This window comes from Rhinopithecus bieti, unplaced genomic scaffold, assembly GCF_001698545.2.
Source record: "Rhinopithecus bieti isolate Rb0 unplaced genomic scaffold, ASM169854v2 scaffold_2723, whole genome shotgun sequence".
NCBI classification, from domain to species: domain Eukaryota; kingdom Metazoa; phylum Chordata; class Mammalia; order Primates; family Cercopithecidae; genus Rhinopithecus; species Rhinopithecus bieti.
The window spans coordinates 7,846-30,632 of NW_016804119.1; the positions used below are offsets into that span (position 1 = coordinate 7,846).

General features: G+C 54.4%; 1 protein-coding gene across 2 annotated transcripts in view; it reads right to left on the bottom strand.

Moving 5' to 3' along the window:
• The window catches only part of ARPC1B (actin related protein 2/3 complex subunit 1B), a 22,762-nt gene extending 7,844 nt beyond the window's left edge, over positions 1-14,918 (bottom strand). For both annotated transcript variants that reach the window (XM_017864416.1, XM_017864408.1), the window contains exons 1-4: positions 14,806-14,918; positions 3,795-3,871; positions 2,089-2,193; positions 644-866 (exon numbers count right to left, since the gene is read on the bottom strand). In XM_017864416.1, the coding sequence (XP_017719905.1) occupies positions 644-866; positions 2,089-2,193; positions 3,795-3,858 (392 nt within the window). In that variant the 5' untranslated portion in view covers positions 3,859-3,871; positions 14,806-14,918. The remainder of the gene's footprint in view (positions 1-643; positions 867-2,088; positions 2,194-3,794; positions 3,872-14,805) is intronic.
• Positions 14,919-22,787: the final 7,869 nt, after the last annotated feature.

Below are 22,787 nucleotides of genomic sequence, written 5' to 3' on the forward strand. Positions count from 1 at the left end.
CCTCAAAAAAAAAAAAAAAAAAAGACCAACTTGGCCAAGATGGTGAAACCCCACCTCTACTAAAAATACAAAAATTAGCCGGGCGTGGTGTCAGGCTCCTGTAATCCCAGCTACTTGGGAGGCTGAGGCAGAGAACTGCTTGAACCCAGGAGGCGGAGGCCACAGTAAGCCAAGATCGTGCCACTGCACTCACTCCAGCCTGGGTGACAGAGTGAGATTCTGTCTCATAAAAAAAAAAAAAAAAAGGAACAAGATGTGGCTGCGAGCTTGTGAGTGGTGCCTTGAGAAAGTGACTTTGCTGCAGGGCCTTACTTTGCTAATCTGTAAAGTGGGGACAGTGAGCAATGCCAAGTCCACGAAGCTGCAGGGAGGTCAGGACTGATGTGTGTGCAGGGCTTAGTGAGGTGCCCCCATAGGCGTTTCTGGTGTGGTGGATGTCATTGTCCCAAGCAGTCGGCAGTGAGAACATCCGGGCACTGCAGAGAGGCCCTTGCCTCGTGAATGAGGCCCAGAGAAGAGAGGACGGACTCCCCAGGGGTCATAGGAACAGGGGTCCCGACATCCCATCTGGTGCTTCCCAGGGACACTCTAGTCCTGCCCCCGGGTCCCTACCAGCCCACTCCGGCCCCGTCCAGGTACCCACCAGTCATTCTCCTGCTCGAAATAACAGATGGAGATGACACGGGAGCCGCTGCCCACAGCAAACTTGTTCTCGTTGGGGGCCCAGCGCACGCAGCGGGCGGCCCGGTTGATCCGCAGGATGACCAGCGTGGGCTTCCACGTGCGGCCCTTCAGCGTCCACACGTAGGCGTTGCGGTCTGTGCCGCAGGTCACAATACGGTTACTCTCGGGGGCCCAGTCGATGCCTGTGGGGGGATGGAGGGGACACAGGAGGCTGACGACACTCAGGCAGAGGTGGCTCTATGGTGGCCACACAGGAGAGGCTGAAAGGCCACAATCAAGGTGGAAGCTGTATCTGCGCAATAGGCACTTTTTTTTTTCTCTTTGAAACGGAGTCTCACTCTGTCACCCAGGCTGGAAAGCAATGGCATGATCTCAGCTCACTGCAACCTCTGCCTCCCAGGTTCAAGCAATCCTTATGCCTCAGCCTCCTGAGCAGCTGGGACTACAGGCGTGTACCACCAATCTTTCTTTTTTTTCTTTGAGATGGCGTCTCGCTCAGCCGCCCAGGCTGGAGTGCAGTGGCACAATCTCAGCTCACTGCAACTACCATCTCCCGGGTTCAAGCGATTCTCACATCTCAGCCTCCCAAGTAGCTGGGATTACAGGCACCTGCCATCATGTCTGGCTAATTTTTGTATTTTAGTAGAGATGGGGTTTCACCATGTTGGCCAGGCTGGTCTTGAACTCCTGACCTCAGGTGATCCACCTGCCTCGGCCTCCCAAAATGCTGGGATTACAGGAGTGAGCCACCGCACCCAGCCTCTTTCTTTCTTTCTTTGTTTTTATTGAAATACAGTTTTGCTCTGTCGCCCAGGATGGAATGCAGTGGTGTGAACTCAGCTCACTTCAACCTCTGCCTCCTGGGTTCAAGCAATTCTCCTGCCTCAGCCTCTGGAGTATCTGGGACTACAGCTGTGTGCCACCACACCAGGCTAACTTTTGTATTTTTCAACATTTTGTCATGTTGGCCAAGATGGTCTCGAACTCCTGACCTCAAGCGATCCACTCGCCTTGGCTTCCCAAAGTGCTAGGATTACAGCCATGAGCTACCACACCTGGCCCAGCAAGCACTTTTTACTGAGATCCAGAGCTTATTTAGAGTGACACCAGGTGGCACTCCTAGAGCTTATGAGGGAGTGTCAGAGCCCTCCATGCTATCAGTAAACATGCTGGAGGACAAAGCCAAGAGGCAGAAAAGATGGGTTCTTGGTCATGTGGAGCTGCTGGATCAAGCCTCTCCTGAAGCCCTCAACCCTCTGAGATTTTTGGTAACATGAGGCAACACAGTCCCCTTAAAATTGAAGCCAGTTTGAATCAGGATTTCACAGTGAGTGGCCATGCCCTGCCTTGCATCCCCCCGCCCACCACCCTTTCAGGACCGTGGTCCCAGCCACCCTGCCATACCTGTCACCTGCCCGTTGTGCTCCTTCAGCTCGTGCACCTTGGTCCATTTGGCACCGCTCTTTTCATAGATGTGCACCTCATGGTTGTTGGGGCAGATGGCGATCTCTGCAGGGGAGATGGAGGGAGACTGAGGGGCCCTTTCCATGACTGCCCTCTGCCAGGACACACTACACAGTGCACCCGGGCAACAGCCTCATCCTTCATGACTCAGGCTCTCCTCCTCTGCCTTGGAGGGGCCCCCCTGAAGTCCTTCAGGCCCTGCCAGGTCACCCTCTCTTCTCCTGGGACTGGCTGTTCTTTACTCGCAGCAATGACCCCTGGGACCTCTCCCCACCCTATCGCTCTGGCCAGCCAGTTGACACCTCAGGGCCCCTGCACCTGCCAGCCCCTCCCCAGCTGGGGCAGAGTTCCCTCCCTCTCCTCCTCTGGGTCTCTGTGTAAATGTCAAAATGTCATCTCCAGCCGGGCGCGGTGGCTCAAGCCTGTAATCCTAGCACTTTGGGAGGCCGAGACGGACGGATCACGAGGTCAGGAGATCGAGACCATCCTGGTTAACACGGTGAAACCCCATCTCTACTAAAAAATACAAAAAAAAAACTAGCCAGGCGAGGTGGCGGGCGCCTGTAGTCCCAGCTACTCAGGAGGCTGAGGCAGGAGAATGGCGTAAACCTGGGAGGCGGAGCTGAGATCCGGCCACTGCACTCTAGCCTGGGCGACAGAGCGAGACTCCGTCTCAAAATAAAATAAAATAAAATAAACAAAATGTCATCTCCTCCGAAAGATTTTTCCTGGCCACTTTTCTGTCTTTGTTTTTTTTTTTTTTTTTGAGACAGGACCTCTTGCTTTGTACCAAAGGGCTGAGGTGCAGTGGTGCAATGTCGGCTCACTGCACCTCTGCCTCCTGGTTTCAAGCGATTTCATGCCTTCGCTCTGGTCAAGTGCAACACACACACCAACTGCAAAACCACCCACAGCACAGAAACCCACAAACAAAAGCAAAAAAACAAAAAAAAAGAAACAAAACATGGAAATGGGGCTGGGGATTACAGGCAGCATGCCTCCATGCCGGCTAATTTTTGTATTTTTAGTACAGACAGCGTTTCACCATGTTGCCAGGGCTGGTCTGAACTCCTGACACAAGTGATCCGCCACTCAGCTCCAATAGTCTGGGATGTTTAAGGCATGGGCCACTGACCTGGCTAAGCTTCCCTCCTATGTTTCATTTTTTCTTTTGAGGACGGAGTCTCGCTCTGTTGCCCGGGCTGGAGTGCAGTGGCTAGTTTTCAGCTCACTGCAAGCTCCGCCTCCCGGGTTTACACCATTCTCCTGCCTCAGCCTCCGAGTAGCTGGGACTACAGGTGCCCGCCACCTCGCCTGGCTAGTTTTTTGTATTTTTTAGTAGAGACGGGGTTTCACCGTGTTAGCCAGGATGGTCTCGATCTCCCGACCTCGTGATCCGCCCGTCTCGGCCTCCCAAAGTGCTGGGATTACAGGCTTGAGCCACCGCGCCCGGCCTCATTCCCTCCTTAAACTTTAACCCGGGAGACCCCTGGTCAGCTGGAAGACCTAGGGGTGAGGCCCGGGGACAGCCGCATGGAGCCCATGGTCCCGGGGCCTGGCTGCTCCAGTGTCCTCATGTGTGCTCTGGCTGGTCCCCATCCCAGGAAGTGGAAGCAGCCACCCACCGGCCCCCAGCAAGCACTCACGGCTGCGATCCTTGTTCCAGGCGTGGCAGCTGATGGGCTCCACCAGGAAGCTGTGGTAGGCCATGGCGGCTTAGCTCCTGTGCCCGAGAGGAAGAGAGAATCCACGTCAGCCCTGACCTTGCCCCTGACTTTAACCAGATACCAGGCCCCAGCTGATCCTCAAGGGCCTCACACCAGGGAGGCCCCTCACTCTAGAGGGGCAGCAGTTTGCAGAGACGAGCAGCAGGGGCCAGCCCTGGCTCCTAACTGGCCTGACATGTTGCTTCCCCTCCTGGGGCTTCAGTTCCCCTCCTTATAAAAGGGCAGCTTTCACGGGATATCTCTGAGGCTCCAGGGACAGGGTGGAGGAGATAGTACTACAGGGGAGATGCTCTCTGGGGTGGGGTGGGATGCTAGGACTCCAAGCCGGACAGGCCCCTCACTTGTCATCTGTGCCTCAGTTTCCTCATAGGATGGACCCCCCGCCAACTTCCCTGCCCCATTAAGGATGGAATGAAGATGAAGCCATCCAGGCCAGGCCCAGTGGCTCATGCCTATAATCCCAACACTTTGGGATATCGAGGCAGGTGGATCACTTGCGGCCAGGAGTTCAAGACCAGCCTGGCCAACATGGTGAAACCCTGTCTTTACTAAAAATACAAAAAATTAGCTGGGTGTGGTGGCAGGCACCTGTAGTCCCAGCTGCTCAGGAGGCTGAGGCAGGAGAATGGTGTGAACCCGGGAGGCGGGGCTTGCAGTAAGCCGAGATCGCGCCACTGCACTCCAGCCTGGGTGACAGTGCAAGACTCCTTCTCAAAAAAAAAAAAAAAAAATTAGCCAGGCCTGGTGGCGCCTGCCTGTAATCCACACTACTCAGGAGGCTCGGTGACAGAGTAAGACTCATCTCAGAAAAAAAAAAAAAGAAAGAAATGAAGTAATCTCATAAACCACCTAAAAAGGTGTCCAGCAAATGCAGGTTGGCCCTGCCGTGCCCAGAGCCCTGGTCTTCCTCCACACTGCTCGGACAGGGAGGGTAGGTGGCTGATATACAGGGGCTCATGCGTGAGGCAAAGGCAGGTATTTAACAGATATATCCCACTCTCCATCCAGACACCCACTGGCTGCACCCAGGGCTGGGAGGAGGCACAGGGCTAGGCCAGGCCTGGGTGATGGCTCTTGGGGAGGCCCCAGGGTGACCCAGCCTTGAGGAACTGAAGGAGGGAGATTTTTTTTTTTTTTCTTGAGACAGGGTCTCTCTCTCTCGCCCAGGCTGGATGGAGTGCAGTGGTGTGATCATGGCTCACTGTAGCCATGAACTCCTGGGATACAAGCGTGTGCCACTGTGCCCAACTAATTCTTTTTTTTTTTTTTTTTTGAGACGGAGTCTCGCTCAGTCGCCCAGGATCTCAGCTCACTGCAAGCTCCGCCTCCCAGGTTTATGCCATTCTGCTGCCTCAACCTCCCGAGTAGCTGGGACTACAGGCGCCTGCCACCTCGCCTGGCTAGTTTTTTGTATTTTTTAGTAGAGACAGGGTTTCATCGTGTTAGCCAGGATGGTCTCGATCTCCCGACCTCGTGATCCGCCCGTCTCGGTCTCCCAAAGTGCTGGGATTACAGGCATGAGCCACCATGCCCAGCCGCCCAACTAATTTTTAATTTGTTTGTAGACGGGGGTCTCACAATGTTGTCCAGGCCGGTCTCAAGCTCCCAGGCTCAAGAGATCTTCCCTCCTCACCTGCCAAGTATTTAGGATTACAGGTGTGAGCCACTACACTCGGCCAGAACGAGGGAGACTTTGCAGCCCCCTAGACTAGCCCCAGCACTGAAGGGGAACCCTGGCAGAGGGCAGCGACTCATCCTCCCACCAGCACAGCTCAGCCCCCACCAGCCTGTCCCCAGCCTCCTCCACCCGCCGCTGAGTGTCAAAGGAGCCCACCAGGCCTGAGGTAGGGTGAGATCACGGTCTCAGCCCAGTTCCTCAAGCCCATCTCTCCCGGCCTCCATGACTCAGTTTCCCAGCATCACAGGGACCTGGGAGTGGAGGAGCCCAGTGGCACTGCTTGCCCAGCCATGTGCCCCTGGACATGTCACCTGCCTTCTTTGAACCTCAGTTTCCTCATCTGTAAAATTGGAGCAGGAATCCTGCCTCTCAGCAAAGGTGCTGAGAGCTGGAAGCAGATGATACACAGCACCTGGCCTCGGTGACGAGGTGCCACGAAGTGGCTACTCTTAGCCTGTGATGGACGTGATATACCAGCCCTGATGCGCCTTTGAGGAGCGGGCCTCCCCAGCCGACCAGAGGCCGATTCTGGGGCACAGAGGCACGCACCTGCCTCGGGCTTCCATGCTGGCTGTACCCTCAGCCCGTGACACTCTTCCCCCAGATACCGGCACACACAGCTCTCGCTCTGGTGCTGCCACTCAAGTCTGTGCTCAAATGTCAACTTTTGGGGAGGCCTTCCCTGATCCCCTCCGTTGGAAACTGCAGCACCTCCCACGGTCCAGCACTTCCTAATTCCCTATTTCCGATTAAATTTGCTCAGCAGTCACCATCAGACACGGACTCATGCATCTGGCCTGCTGCCTTCCTCCCCTGCTGGAATAGAACCAGCTTGGCAGAGACACATTTTTGTTTTATCTTGTTCTCATTTCTATTTCCACTGCTTAAATGTTTAGCACATAGTAGGTGCTCAAGAAATATCTGCTGAACAAATTTTTCATTGCCATTAGTGACCAACAGAGTATGTTCTCAGAAACTTGTGTGTGTGCGTATACATATTTGAGACAGGGTCTTGCTCTGTTGCCCAGGCTGGGGTGCAGTGGTGTGATCACGGCTCACTGCAGCCTTGACCTCCCAGGCTCAAGTGATCCTCCTGCCTCTGCCTCCCAAGTAGCTGGGACTACAGGCTCACGCCACCCTACCCAGCCCTCAAAAAAATGATAATTAAATAGGTTAGGAATAAGGCCAGGCATAGTGGCTGATGCCTGTAATCCTAGCACTTTGGGAGGCCGAGGCAGGCGGATCACTTAAGGTCAGGAGTTCAAGACCAGCCTGGCCAACATGGTGAAACCCCGTCTCTACTAAAAACATAAAAATTAGGCATGAGGGTGTGCGCCTGTAATCTTAGCTACTCAGGAGGCTGAGGCAGGATAACCTGTTGAACCTGAGAGGCGGAGATTGCAGTGAGCCGAGATCACATCATTATACTCCAGCCTGGGCAACAGAGTGAGACTCTGTCTCAAAAAAAAAAAGAAAAAAGAAAAAAAGTTAGGATGAATGTGTGTCAAAAAATAACTTAAAAAATAATAAATAAATAAATAATGTTATTAAATTGGGCCGGGTTCAGTGGCTCATGCCTGTAACCCCAGTACTTTAGGAGGCCTAGGCAGGAGGATTGCTTGAGGCCAGAAGTTCGAGAACAGCATGGGCAATACAGTGAGATCCTATCTCTACAAAAAATTAAAATAAAAAAACGTGCACGGTGTGGTGGTGCATGTCTGTATTCTCAGCTACTCAGGAGGCTGAGGCAGGATGAGTGCTTAGCCCAAGAGGTTGAGGCTGCGGTGAGCTATGATTGTGCCATGGTGTGACAGAGCCAGACCTTATCTCTCAGATAAAATGTATTAACTAGTACTATCCAACATTCCTGGATACTCCCTCCTTGCCAGCTCTAGAAAAAAAAGTATCCTTTTTTTTTTTTTGGAGATAAAGTCTCTGTCACCCAGGCTGGAGTGCAGTGGCGCAGTTTCAGCTCACTCCAACCTCCGCCTCCCAGGTTCAAGCGATTCTCCTGCCTCAGCCTCCTGAGTAGCTGGGATTACAGGCACACACCCCCATGCCTAATTTTATATTTTAGTAGAGACGGGGTTTCACCATGTTGGCCAGGCTGGTCTCGAACTCCTGACCTCAAGTGATCCACCCGCCTCGGCCTCCCAAAGTGCTGGGATTACAGGTGTGAGCCACCTCGTCTGGCCAGGTGCTCTGTATACTTTCTTGCCAACACTCCCACCAGCCCTGGACCTTCGGGGAGGCCTGGCTGCACTTGGGGAAGGATGCCAGGCTCCAGGTCAGCTCCAGATGACAGATGTGGGGGCTGAGGCCACCTGCCCAGAGTCACCAGTGACAGCCATTAGATAACGTGGCTGCCTCCCTCACCAGACTGGCAGTTCTGTGTTGGCTCCCAGGCCCTGGGCTGGGAGTCAACCAGGACTGGGAACCCTGAATGCCCCAGGAGGCTGGTGGCGGCCCCGTCACTGCCCTGCCTTGGGGCCGGTCCATCCTGCACTGCATCTGGGCCCAGGCACAAGGGAAGGGCAGAACGACCTTTGCCTGGGGCTGCAGTTTAGCCCCTCAGGGCTCAGTGACCAGCCTGTCCGAGGTCGCACCACAAAGCTCCCTGCGCTCACTGCCTGGAAGGTCCTGTCCACCTCCTGCTCACTCCAGATCCAAACCACTTGCTTTCACTTGCAGCCGGATGTCCTGGAAGATTCCTGGGGCATGGACCTCATGTTTCCCCCATGCTTAGAACAGGACCCCAGCGGGTCCCCAGTCAGCCTTTGCTAAGCAAGTAGACACACGCAGCGCAGGCTCAGGCCACACACACAAACACACGTGTGTTCAGCCTCACACACACCAGCACACTTTGCGTGCATGTTCAGCCTTGCACACACACATGCACACTGCACCCCCACACACTTTAAGCACGTTTAGCCTTGCACATGTGACCATACTGCCCACATGCACATGCGTGTTCAGCCTCACACACAAGCACACTGCAGCCCTGAACACATGTATGTTCAGCCTTGCACACATGCAAGCGCACTGTGTCCACAAGCACACTTTGCATGCGTGGGCAGCCTTACCCAGAACAAGCACCAGGCACCCACTGGGGCTGCCTCTGCAGCCTCTCTCTCCTTATAAGGCCTCTTTGTGTAAGGTGAGGGCCCCGGAAGCACCACCTCGGCGCCCTCAGCCATGTCAGCAGGCCTGATGGGGGTTTCCCTGAGCGCTTCCTGTGTTCCTGGGCTGGGGCATCACCGCCCACATCCGATGCCAACACTGTGCAGACAGAAGCTCAAGGCCTGTGACTGATTCACAGTACTCATCTACACCCCTACAACCCCCATGGTCCAAGGCCACCAGCAGGGCAGGGGCAGGGTTAAGGCCAGAAGCCCACTTTCAAACTCCAGTCAGGCTCTGGTTGGCCCCAGGACTCCAGTTGAGGCCAACTTTTCCCTCCCTTTCAGCCCCAGGAGGCCCAGATGGAAGGAACCTCCAGGGATGAGGGTGGGAGAGCCCAGACTCAGAACCCTGAGTTGATGCACAGACTCTGATGTCCCAGCATCAGCGGTCACACACTTGCTGTGTGCCCAGCCACATCTCTGCCCTGGCTGTGAAGACAGAGTGGCTGACTCGGCTGAAGACAGCAGCTCCCCGTGTGCCAGTGGGCAAGGGCAACCGAGAGGACTTGAAGAGCCCTGACCACTGTTTCTAGGACCCAGGCATACTCAAGGGGCAGGAGAGGGGCTGGAAAAGATGGCCACAGTGGTACACTAGTGACTGGCAGAGGAGGGAGGTTCAGACCACACCTATCAGCCAATCACACTTAAGCATGAATTAGCAGAAATACTTCCTAGTCTGTTGAACCAACCCCTTAAATGGGGCAAGGGGGAAGGGTTAAGGGGCGAAAGAGAGGAAGACTCATTTCCCTTTTCCGTAACTTCTGCAAAGCAGCTGAAACCCAAAGCACCTTGGCGATAACTCCCCAGCCCCCATATCTTACCAATGAGGAAGTGGGAGCGCAAAAAGGGAGTGGCTTCTCTCAGCCGATGCTGCCATGGGGCTCCAGTCTCCTGCCTCAGGGATTCTAGCCGGGGACACTCTGACTTGATCATCCCCAGGAAAACCTCTCACCTACTAAATCTGCGTGAGCCAGGGTGTTCCCACCCCCCACCTGCCAATTACCCTGCTAGGGATGTCTCAGGAGAAAAATACAAGGGCTGCTTCGCCCATGAGTGTTGACAGCATGAGGTCTCAGTGACGGCTCCTGGGGGAGGGATCCAGGACACCCATCCACTGCCACTGTGGCCCTGTGAGCCAGCACTGTGGGCCTGTTTGATGTTGAGGAACAAGAGAGAGGAGGGGATAGCTGGGCACAGTGGCTGACGCCTGTAATCCCAGCACTTTCGGAGGCAGAGGCAGAAGCGGGTGGATCACTTGAGGTCAGGAGTTCGAGACCATCCTGGCCAATGTGGTGAAACCCTGTCTCTACTAAAAAAAAAGGAAAAAAAAAATTAGCTGGGCATGATGGTGCCAGGCAAAGAAAGCCTCAGGCTGCCCAGTGGCGGCGGCAGGGCAGGGGGTGGAGGGGGGCACTCTGAAGTCCTGGGCCTTGATACTGTCTTCCTTACTGTGCTGGGTTTACATTCTCACTCTCTTCATACTGGCTGGGTGCCCTCAGCCAATACTTCCCTCCCATCTTTATCCAGATGAGGCTGGGGCTGGACCAGGCACAAGCTGCAGGAGCTTTCTTGCCTGGCTTCCCTAGGTTTCCTTGAATTCAGAGGTTTGGCTGTATCTGAGGCTAAACCAAGCAGGAGCTGCCTGGAGGAAAGATCTCAGCATTACAGGCGCTCCGGGAAGTCCCCACCCAGCTCAGACGGTTCTTGGATAGAGCAGCCAGCAGGCTAATTTGCACCATGCTAAGCGGTTACTCAACTTCCTATGCTGGGCTGGAGCTCTTGCTACCCCTATCCTTCCCTCCCCAGCTCTACTCTTTCAGTCTTACCAACCATGCAAAGGCAAGTCAAGAAACACACATGAAAACAATCGTAAGGCGCCATTAAAGCACCGGTTGGTCATCCAAACCAAACAAAAACCAAAACCACATAAAATCCAATGCTGGCAGAGCTGTGGAGAAACTGTCATTTATTGCTAATTGGTTTAATTCTTCTGAAGGGCACGCAATTCAACAAGTGGGTAGGAACAAATATTAACAGAACAGAATAACACTAACAGGAACTTGAAAATTAGCATTCTTGCCGGGTGCAGTGGTTCACGCCTGTAACCCCAACACTTTGGGAGGCTGAGGCAGGCGGATCACGAGGTCAGGAGTTTGAGACCAGCCTGATCAACATGGTGAAACCCTGTCCCTACCAAAAATACAAAAATTAGCCAGGCGTGGTGGCGGGCTCCTATAATCCCAGCTACTCAGGAGGCTGAGGCAGGAGAGTCACACTTGAACCGTGGGAGGCGGAGGTTGCAGTGAGCCGAGATCAAATGCCCATTTCACTCCAGCCTGGGGTGACAAGCGAGACTTCTGTCATCAAAAAAAAAAAAAAAAAAAAAAAGAAAAAAAAGAAAAAAAAATCACAATTCTTTTATCCTAAGAAAACAGCCAACACCTTTGCCTTTCTTTTTTATTTTGGAGATGGAGTCTCTGTCGCCCCAGGCTGGAGTGCAGTGGCAATCTTAGCTCACTGCAACCTCCACCTCCCTGGGTTCAAGCAATTCTCCTGTCTCAGCCTTCCAAGTAGGTGGAACTACAGGCGCCCCCCCCCCCCCCTGGGATTTTTTTTTTTTTTTTTTTAGTACAGATGGGGTTTCACGATGTTGGACACGGTGTTCTCGAACTCCTGACCTTGTGATCCACCTGCCTTGGCTTCCCAAAGTGCTGGGATTACAGGTGTGAGCCACCACGCCTGGCCCCATTTTTCTTTTTCAAAAGCAAACATAGGTTGGGTGCCATGGCTCACACCTGTAATCCCAGCATTTTAGGAGGCCAAGGCCGGTGGATCGCTTGAATCCAGGAGTTCTGAGACCAGCCTGGGCAACATGGCAAAACCCTGTGTCTATAAAAACTACCAAAAAAAAAAAAAAAAAAAAAAAAAAATTAGCGGGGCGTGGTACTGCACGCCTATAGTCCTGGCTATCTGAGGGGCTGAGGCTGGAGGATTGCTTGAGCCGGGAAGGCGGAGGTTGCAATGAGCCGAGATCTTGTCACTGCACTCCAGCCTGGGTGACAGAGTGAAACCTCATCTCAAAAAATAAAGCAAACATGTTTATAATAGCCCTCTTTATGATGGTGACAGTGTGGAAAAACCGAGGTGACAATATGGAAAGAGTAAATTGTGACATTCACATGTTGAGATGCTATGTAATTATTAATATTAGAAAAGACCTATCAACGGACGGACATGGTGGCTCACGCCTGTAATCCCAGCACTTTGGGAGGTTGAAGCAGGTGGATCACCTGAGGTCAGGAGTTCGAGACCAGCCTGCCCAACATGGTAAAACCCTGTCTCTACTAAAAATACAAAAATTATCTGGGCATGGTGGCAGGCACCTGTAATCCCAGCTGCTTGGGAGGCCGAGGTAAGAGAATCACTCGAACTCGAGAGGCAGAGGTTGCAGTAAGTTGAGATTGTGCCACCGCACTCCAGCCTGGGCAACAGAGTGGGCAACTCCGCCGTCTCAAAAAAAAAAATAAGAAAACACCTATAAGGCAGGCGTGGAGGTCCATGCCTGTAACCCCAGCACTTTGGGAGGCCAAGGCAGGAGGATCACTTAAGGCCAGGAGTTTGAGGCCAGCCTGGACAACACAGCAAAACCCTATCTCTACTAAATATTTAAAAATTAGCTGGGCATGGAGGCACATGCCTGTAATCCCAGCTACTCAGGAGGATCCCTTGAGCCCAGGAGTTTGAGACTAAAGTGAGTTATGATCAAGCCATGGCACTGCAGCCTGGGCAACACAGTGAGACCCGGACTCCAAAAAAAGAAAAAAGACCTACCAAAGGATTACGTACAGACACATGTAAGAAACGAAATTTACTGGCGTCTGGCAAGGCAATTTTACCCAGAACTTTCACCATTCTCTCTTTTACCCCCTGAAGCAAGCCTGGACATTTTTTGTTTGCTTTTTTTTTTTTTGGAGACAGAGTCTTACTCTGTCCCCAGGCTGGAGTGCAATGCCGTGATCTCAGCTCACCGCAACCTCCACCTCCCGGGTTCTAGCGATTCTCCTGCCTCAGCCTCCTGAGTAGCTGGGATTACAGACGCCCACCACCATGCCCGGCTAATTTTGTGTTTTTAGTAGAGACGGGGTTTCACCATGTTGGTCGGGCCGGTCTCGAACTTCTGACCTCAGGTAATCCACCTGCCTCGGCCTCTCAAAGTGCTAGAATTACAACCATGAGCCACCCACGCCCAGCCTGTTTGCTTTTTACCTTCAGTTTATACAGGAGGAAACCCAGCCTCAGACAAAAGCAATGATTTGCTCCAAGTCACTCGGCTCCTACTAAAGGATGCAGCTTGGGACTCTGACCCCAAATCTTAGAGGCCAGGAAGTTAGTTTCACCCGGCGGCACACTATGATCAAGGTGAGCAACAAGCACACATTTATACTGTCAGCGCCTGATGTGCTGCCAAGTGTCCTGCAGTATTGCATTGCAGCCTCACAATCCTTAAGGTTCCCATTTTCCAGATAAGGAAAGTTGAGGCTGGCAGGGGTTGGGTAGCTTACCAGTCACTGGCCAGTGAAGGAAGAAGCTGGCACTCCTACTTAGATCCCTAAGATTTTATTTATTTATTTATTTAGAGATGGAGTCTCCCTCTGTTGTCCAGGCTGGAGTGCAGTGATATAATCTTGGCTCACTGCCAAGGCAAGTTAAGCGATTCTCCTGCCTCATCCTCCCCAGTAGCTGGGATTACAGGCATGCGCCACCATACTTGGCTAACTTGTTTTTTTTGAGTCGGAGTCTTGCTGTGTTGCCCAGGCTGGAGTGCAATGGCCTCATCTCAGCTCACTGCAACCTCTGTCTCCTGGGTTCAAGCTATTCTCCTGCTTCAGCTTCCTGAGTAGCTGGGATTACAGGTGAGCGCCACCATGCCCGGGTAATTTTTGTATTTTTAGTAAAGACGGGGTTTCACCATGTTGGTCAGGCTGGTCTCGAACTCCTGACCTCAAGTGATCCGTCCACCTTGGCTCCCAAAGTGTTGGGATTACAGGCATGAGCCACAGCGCCCGACTACATTTTATTTATTTATTTTAATAGAGAAGGGGTCCCACAATGCTGTCCATGCTGGCCTCCAACTCCTGGCCTCAAGGGATCCTCCCGCTTGGGCCTCTCAAAATGCTGGGATTCTATGTGTGAGCCACCGCGCCCGGCCGGGATGGGTGGTGGTAGCCTCCGGGCTGCACTGGCAAGAGGAGGCAGGGGGAGGTCTGACTTCCCAGGCTTGCCCTCCTGATCTCTTCACTGCCCGCGGGTGCAGCCCGGCCGGGCCCCGCCCCGCCCTGGGCGGCCTGGCTGCTCTCCCTGCGCCTCCGGAAAGGGAGGGGCTGCTCAGATCTGCCCTGGCCGCGGAGCCCCGCAGCTGAGGGGTGCGTTCCGGGACTCCACCTGCCAGGCCCGCCCCGTACGGGACCCCTCGGACCTGGCCCAGGGGAGGCGGTTGGGAACAGCGGGAGCGGCCAGGAGGGCAGGGGCGGGGCGGCCGGGGACGCCAACTCATTTCCCGGCGGCTGCAACCCGGAAGGCTCCGGGATGGAGGGGAAGTGACTGGGCGTGGGGCCCCGCCGGCCCAAAGTAACGGGGCTACACCGACCGACCGCGGGGCAAGGCCGGGGATGCGGGCCCGGGAGCAGGGGCGGAAGGCACGAGGCGGACGCTCGGGACCGGGGGCTGGGGACGCCCCGAGGGCGCCCGGTGCGCGGGGAGCCCGCGTTTCCACGGCCTGGCCCTGCAGCCACCCCCGCGCCCCCTCCAATCCCAGGGTTCCCTCTCCTTTCCGCGAGCCCCCCGTCCCCGCGCCCCTCCTCTCCGTGCGCCCCACTCATCCCCGTGCCCCTATTGAGCGGCGCCCCACATCCATGTGTCCTCCTCACTTCCAGGCGCCCCGCGGCCCCTCCTTGCACCCCTCTCAACCCTCCCGTCCCGCTCACTCCTAGGCGGCGCCCCACATCCACGCGTCCCCCCACCTCCGGATGGCTCCCCGACCCCCACCTCCGGGCGCCCCCGCGGCCCTCACCTCCCGCGCCCCGGCCGCGGACTCTGGGCAGTCGACGCGCCGAACCAGCTCTGGGCTCCGCGCCGGAGCCGCAGCCACTTCCTCGTGGGCGGGGGGCGGGGCCTCCCGACCTCAGCCCCGTAGGGCCCGGGGGCGGGGACCTGGGGCAGCGGTCGCGAGATCCAGGTCCCGCCCTCCCTTCGGGGTGGGGGTGCTGCCGGGACCCGCGCAGACGTCGGAGCCCAAAGCTCTGTCCGTAGAAGCCGTCCGCAACCACCCGTCAACTCTTTACCAATGGGGAAACTGAGGCTGGGAGCCAGGCGCGCAGCCTAAGCTGCCGCTGGGCTGGACCTCCGAGCCTGGGCCGGGCGCACGGCCACCGGGGGCTGTTGGGCGCAGGGTCGGGGAGTCACGTCCTCTGAGCCCGGACTGCGGGTACTGCGGCCTCTGCGCTCCCACGCAGGTGAGCGGCTGGCGAGCCCTGCAGCCCAGTCCCCAGCCGGCGAGGAGCCCCCTTCACGCTGATACCCGCGGGGCGCCAACTGTGCAGGCCCTGGGCGGGGCGCAGGCGGTCGGGCGTGGCCAGGGCAGCCCGGCCCCGCCCCCTCGGCCCTCGGTGTCCTCGCCACACAACCGGGGTGCTGTCCCCGGGCAGGGTGACACTGGCTGCCCCTGCTGACGCTGGTCGGCCAGCTAACTTCTTTCCTTTCTGTTTCACGTCAATCGGCTTCACTTCTTAAAGTTACCGGGTTGGCCTTGCAGCCGCCTAATTGCGGATCTTGAGCGAGGTGGTCCCTGGAGTCTCCCCATCCTGACCCTCTGCCTCTTCAGTGAATACGTGCCTAGGCGGCCAGACAGATGGAAGAGACACCGATGAAAACCTTCCCTCGGCTGGTCGCAGTGGCTCACGCCTGTAATCCCAGCACTTTGGGAGGCCGAGGCGGGAGGATTACGAGCTCAGGAGATGGAGACCATCCTGGCTAACACCGTGAAACCCCGTCTCTACTAAAAAATACAAAAATTAGCCAGATTTGGTGGCGCATGCCTGTAATCCCAGCTACTCGGGAGGCTGAGGCAGAAGAATCTCTTGAACCTAGGAGGCGGAGGTTGCAGTGAGCCGAGATGGCACCAACACACTCCAGCCTGGGAGACAAAGTGAGACTCTGTTTCAAAAAAAAAAATAGCTACAAGGAGCCCCATCGCGTGATGGAGCGCTGCTGTAATCCCAGCTACTGGGGAGGCTGAGGCACGAGAATTGCTTGAACCCCTGGGGCAGAGGCTGCAGTGAGCCAAGATGGTACCGCTGCACACCAGCCTGGCAACAGAGGGAGACTTCCTCTCAAACAACAACAACAACAAAAACCTTTCCTCCTCTTGCCTCCTTCAGACCCCTCTCCCTAGTATTTGTGCAGGGTCTTCCTGGATTTCTGGAGGTCCAAGCCAGACTCCCACCCCGTCAGGCTTAGAGGCTTTGACACTCGCTGTTCCTTCTGCTTGGAACACTTTTCCCACCCCGTCCTCACCTGCGGACATTGGTTTGTCCTGCAGGATGTGGCTGGGGGGGTCTCCGGTTGCTTTGTCCTGACACCCCCCTCATTGGAGGTGCCCTTAGCCACTGCTCTCTTTTCCACTGAATTCCACCCCCTAGGGTGGTTGGGAGGATTAAATGTGTCCAAGTGTGCTAAGCGGGTCATCCAGTGTGCGTGCGCACAGGAAGTGCTCCAACTTTTGTGAGCCCCCCCAATCTTGCTGCTCCTGCAGATTTGCTCAGACAGATGTCGGCAACCTCAGCAAATACAGGCAGTGGCTTTAGTTCAAGCAGATAAAAAGCTTCAAGGGGTCTGTACCGCCAGCCCTCTTCCCACAGGGACAAGTGTAGGGTAACTGAGGTGACCCTGTTGCTGCTTCTCTGGCTTCCATCCTACCACCGCTTTGTAGATGCCCAGGGAATGACCCCAAGTGGCCCTGAGTGGTCTAAATCAGCTCACGGTGTTCCCTGTCCTGCACTTGTGACCTAAGATGGCCCAATCAAAGCAAAGCCCAGGACTTCAGCTGATGTTCCAGCACCGAAGCCCCTTCTGGGCGAGCTGCAGGAATCCGGATTTCTAAGTGGAACGCGGAAGTGGAACAGCAACAAGGGAAGCTGCAGGGAGAGTGCAGAGCGGAGAGAAGGTCAGAGAAGTAACCGGAGCTCTGGTCACCTGTGGCTGGCCTGAGCCCAACCTGCCTCCAAAGATTCAACTATGTAAGCCAAGTTATCTGCTTAATTAATTAATATGTTTTAGAGACAGGGTCTTGCTCCGCTACCCAGGCTGGAGTGTAGTGAGGTAATCACAGCTCACTGCAGCCTCCAACTCCTGGGCTCAAGCGATCCTCCCACCTTAGCCTCTCGAGTGCTTGGGACTACAGGTGTGCACCACCATGCCTGGCTAAGTTTTAAAATTTTTATAGGCTGGGCGCAGTGGCTCACGCCTGTAATCCCAACACTTTGGGAAGCCAAGGCAGGCGGATCATTTGAGGTCAGGAGTTCGAGACTCAGCCTTACCAACATGGTGAAACTCCATCTCTACTAAAATACAAAAATTAGCCAGGCATGGTGGCACGTGCCTGTAATTTCAGCTACTCCAGAGGCTGAGGCAGGAGAATCACTTGAACCCAGGAGGCGGAGATTGCAGTGAGTCAAGATCACACCACTGCACTCCAGGCTGGGTGACAGAGCGAGACTCCCTCTTAAAAAAAAAAAAAAAAAAAAAAATTTATACGGATAGCGTTTTTGCTGTGTTGCCCAGGTTGGTCTCAAACTCCTGGCCTCAAGTGATTCTCCCACCTCAGCCTCTCTCATAGCTGGGAGGGACCACAGGCATGCGCCACTACACCCAGCTAATTTTAAAAATTTTTGTATGGAGAGGGCTCTCCCTGTGTGGCCCAGGCTGGTCTGGAACTCCTTGCCTCAAGCAATCCTCCTGCCTCAGCCTCCCAAAGTGCTAGGGTTACAGGCATGAGCCACGGTGTGCAGCCTCCACTATATTTTTAGGCTGCTTTGAGTTTTTCTGCTGCGAATCATCGAAGCATCCTAACAAATATGCATACCTCAAGACTCCTTTTTCCTAACTGTGAATATGTAACTAAGGTCACCTGAGTTGATGTAAAGGCTCTAAAAGCCCGTGAGAGCCACAACCATGGCTTACTGTTCCCTCTGCTCTCCCCTGGGCCCATGACAGAGCCCGGTGCATGAGTCACTCAACACACATCTTAACAGATGTGTTAATGAATGATCAAGTGGTGTTAGAAAACTGAGTCCAGGCCGGGCATGGTGGCTCACGCCTGTAATCCCCAGCACTATGGGAGGTGAAGGCAGGCTGATCACAGAAGGTCAGGAGTGTGAGACCAGCCTGTCCAACATGGTGAAAACCTATCTCTAAAAAACAAACAAACAAAAAGGCCGGGCACAGCGGCTCACACCTATAATCCAGCACTTTGGGAGGCTGAGGTGGGCAGATCACGAGGTCAGGAGTTCGAGGTCAGGCCAACATAGTGAAACCCTGTCTCTACTAAAAATACAAAAATTAGCTGGGTGTGGTGGCACGCGCCACCTGTAATACCAGCTACTCGGGAAGCTGAGGCAGGAGAATCGCTTGAACCCGGGAGGCGGAGGTTGCAGTGAGCTGAGACCACGACACTGCGCTCCAGCCTGGGTGACAAGAGTGATGCTCTGTCTTGAAAAACAAAACAAAACACAAAAATTAGTTGGGTGTGGTGGCACATGCCTATAGTCCCAGCTACTTGCTACTCGGGAGGCTGAGGCAGGAGAATCTCTTGAATGAGGGAGGTGGAGGTTACAGTGAGCCGGTAACAGAGCGAGACTCCGTCTCAAAAAAAAAAAAAAAAAAAAAAAAAGGTTGGGCGCGGTGGCTCACGCCTGTAATTCCAGCAGTTTGGGAGGCCAAGGCAGGCGGATCTCTCGAGGTCAGGAGTTTGAGACCAGCCTGGTCAACATGGCGAAACCCCGTCTCTACTAAAAATACAAAAAAAATTAGCTCGGCGTGGTGGTGCACACCTGTAATCCCAGCTCCTCCGGAGGCTGAGGCAGGAGAATCGCTTGAACCCAGGAGGCAGAGGTTGCAGTGAGTCGAGATCACTGCAACCAGGCTACATTCCAGCCTGGGTGACAGAACGAGACTTCATCTCAAAAAAAGAAAAAACAGAAAGCAAGTAAGTCCAGTTCTAGTGCTGCCACTTAACCTGTAGTGTAACCGTGCCTCAGTTTCCACATCTGTAAAGCGAAGCTGACAAGCACTGTCCACCTGCCCACCTGTCCCACAGGCCTACAGTCGTGGAGGGAAGACCCAGTGGATGGGAGGAAGCAGACCTCAGATTGGAAAGCGATGGAAGGCATTAATTGAAACGGCGCCCTTGGGGGAGAAAGTTTTCTAAGCCCTATGTGGAGAAACACCTTGGGTTAGGGAACTTGGGGATGGAAGGATTTCATCTGGAGCTCCCAGAACAACTTGGAGACTATTCTGTTTCTTCCTGGAACTGGCTTTGTGCAGGGCCCTGGGATGAAGATGCTATGCACTCCTGCTTCCTTTATTGCCTTCTTGTATTTCCAAGAAATGCAGCCACAAACCCAGGCTGTGACTCTCCAGGGCTGGCTGACGTGGGGGAGGCAGGCCAGGGCTGGTGCAGTCTCCCGGGTTCTTGCTGGCTTTCTGCTCCTTGCCCATCACTTTTTTTTTTTTTTTTTTGAGATGGAGTCTTGCTGGAGTGCAGTGGCACAATCTCTGCTCACTACAACCTCTGCCTCCCGGGTTTAAGCACTGGTTTTGTTACCTCCTAGTCACAAAATGGCAGCCAGGTTGACGCAGACAGGCAGTGGGTGGGCCAAGGCAGACCAGGGAGACGGGAGATGCGGGCAGGGGGAGGTGGCGGGTACCTTTTCTAAGAGCTTCCAGTCTCCAGTATAATCTCCCCTTTGTCCCACTGGTCCACCCCAGAATGTGGGTCACTTTCCCTGGGATCAAGGGATCCATTCCAACTGACAGCAGGAGGGGAGAGGAGAAAACCTCGGGGCCAAAGCCCCAAGGCCACGTATCTGATAAGGTGGCTAAAGGACTGCAGGGCAGATGTACCCCACAGCTGGGGCCCCCATAACGCTGGCTCAGCATTCCACATGCCATCCCAGGATTCTGATGGGGCTGTACCCTTCCTGCACACCCCCTTCCAAACCGCGTGGCCTGATGTGTCCCTTTAATTGCGAAACTGAGGTCTACGATGAAACCCACAAGGTATTGTCAAATACCTTCTTGCTCCCTCTTTTTTCTTTTTTTTTGAGATGGAGTTTTCGCTGTTGCCCAGGCTGGAGTGCAGTGGCATGACCTTGGCTCACTGTAGCCTGCGCCTCCCAGCAATCGTTCAAGCAATTCTCGTGCTTCAGCCTCCTGACTAGCTGGGATTACAGGCGCATGCCACGAATGCCTGGCTAATTTTTGTACTTGTAGTAGAGAAGGGGTTTCACCATGTTGGCTACGCTGGTCTTGAACTCCTGACCTCAAGAGATCCATCCACCCGTCTTGGTCTCCTAAAGTTCTGGGATTACAGGTGTGAGCCACCATGCCCGGCCTCATACCTTCTCATCACTTCCAATGACAGGGCCTGCCCCTGAGCGTGGGTGAACTGAAAAGGAGCTGTCACTAAGGCATTTCCCTTACCCAGTGGGGAGCACATGCTTAGTGGTTACTACCAGGGCTTTGGAGAGACTGGTCATACCCCTCTCTGGAATTTTGTCATCTGAAAAATGTGCTAATAAGAGTTCCAACCCTACAGGTTTGTTATGAGGGGTTGTTAATGGCTTCCAAATGCTTTCCTTGGTGCCTGCACAGTTAGCTAAAGTATTGCATTCGGGGCGTGGCACACACACCTTTCCTGAAGAACCCTCTCAGAACATCCCAGACTGTAGTCATTGTTTACAGAAGCCTGGTCTGAGTCCTCTCAGAGTGAGAGGAGGACGGAGCGTCACAAACTCAAACGACCCCAGCGCTGAAATAAAGCACTGGGCTTCTGGCTGCTGTGACTGGAGTGGACCTTCCTCCCCACAGGAGAAATGGCCTGTGTTAAAAAATGGCAAAATAAACTAGCCGGGCGTGGTGGTGTATGCCTGTAATCCCAGCTACTCGGAGACTGGGGTCACCTGTGATCCCAGCTACTCAGGAGGCTGAAATAGGAGAACCGCTTGAACCTGGAAGGCGCAGGCTGTAGTCAGCCGAGATCACGCCACTGCAATCCAGCCTGGTTGACAGAGAAAGAGGCTCCATCTTAAAAAAAAAAAAGCAAAATAGGCCGGGTGCAGTGGCTCACGCCTGTGATCCCAGCACTTTGGGAGGCTGAGGCAGGAGGATTGCTTAAGCCCAGTTTGAGATCAGCCTGGGCAACATAGGGAGACCCTGTCTCTATTATAATTTCAAAATGTTTTTATTTAAAAAAGAAAAAAACAGCAAAATAACTCCGTGGCTATTAAGTTCTTAGAGGCGAAGTAAGTCAATTTTGTCTTTTTTTTTGAGACAGAGTCTCGCTCTGTTGCCCAGGCTGGAGTGCAGTGGTGCAATCTCGGCTCACTGCAAGCTCCACCTCCCGGGTTCACGCCATTCTCCTGCCTCAGCCTCCAGAGTAGCTGGAACTACAGACGTCCGCCACCATGCCCAGCTAATTTTTTGTATTTTTAGTAGAGACGGGGTTTTACTGTGTTAGCCAGGATGGTCTCGATCTCCTGACCTCGTGATCCGCCCACCTCAGCCTCCCAAAGTGCTGGGATTACAGGCGTGAGCCACCACGCCCAGCTAAAAGAGAAATCTTTAGCTAATTCCTGTTTTATGGTCAGCTTTTGTCTACCCTCACAGAGCCTTGCCAATGCACTGTGTACACAAACACGTGTACACAAAGGAGCTCCTGCCACTGGGGGCCCAGAGAGGACACTACAGGGACCAGGCAGGGCCATGAGGCCAGCACCTGGGTGCTAGGCAGGATTCCCTCTTGGAGTGAGGGCTTCCCATGAGTCGCCAAGAGGGAAAATTACCTTCCCTTGAGCACATCATGTGCCTTGGGAAGCACTGTTACCAGCATTCTAGAAGGGAGCCGTGAGATCAAGGATGTGGCCAGGCTCCGGCTACTCTTTACTTATTTTGCTTTTCATTTATGCTTGTACCTCTTAAGATTCTCTGGGCCGGGCGCGGTGGCTCAAGCCTGTAATCCCAGCACTTTGGGAGGCCGAGATGGGCGGATCACGAGGTCAGGAGATGGAGACCATCCTGGCTAACATGGTGAAACCCCGTCTCTACTAAAAAACACAAAAAACTAGCCGGGCGAGGTGGCGGCGCCTGTAGTCCCAGCTACTCGGGAGGCTGAGGCAGGAGAATGGTGTAAACCCGGGAGGCGGAGCTTGCAGTGAGCTGAGATCTGGCCACTGCACTCCAGCCTGGGCAACAGACCAAGACTCCGTCTCAAAAAAAAAAAAAGGATTCTTTGCTGTGGAATGTCAAACTTCACGTCTCATCATGACGAAAGGAGCTCAGTGTGGGTACAATCGTCTCTCACGCAAGATGCTGACTTTCCCCTTTTCCCGCCCCCTTGCACCCTCCCCACAGCACACCCTTGGCAGGTGCGCTGCTAACAGCGGGCTGCCGTGGTGTGGGCACTGGGCCAGGGGCCTCCCAGGGCAGGCTTCCATTCAGACTTGGCTGCTCAGTGGACGTGGGCTTCTCTGTTGCTCACATGCAAGATGGGAACAGTGTTAACTCTGACAAGGCTTGGCTGTGTGTCCCTCATGTTGAAACGCGATCCTCAGTGTTGGGGTGGGGCTTCGTGGCCGGTGTTTGGGTCATGGGGCGGATCCCTAATGAATGGCTTTGTGCCCCCTGGCAGGAATGAGTGTGTTCTCACTCTATGACCAGGTTGTTTCAAGGATCCTGGTCCTCTCTCTTGTACCCTCTCCCGCCATGGGACACGCCTGC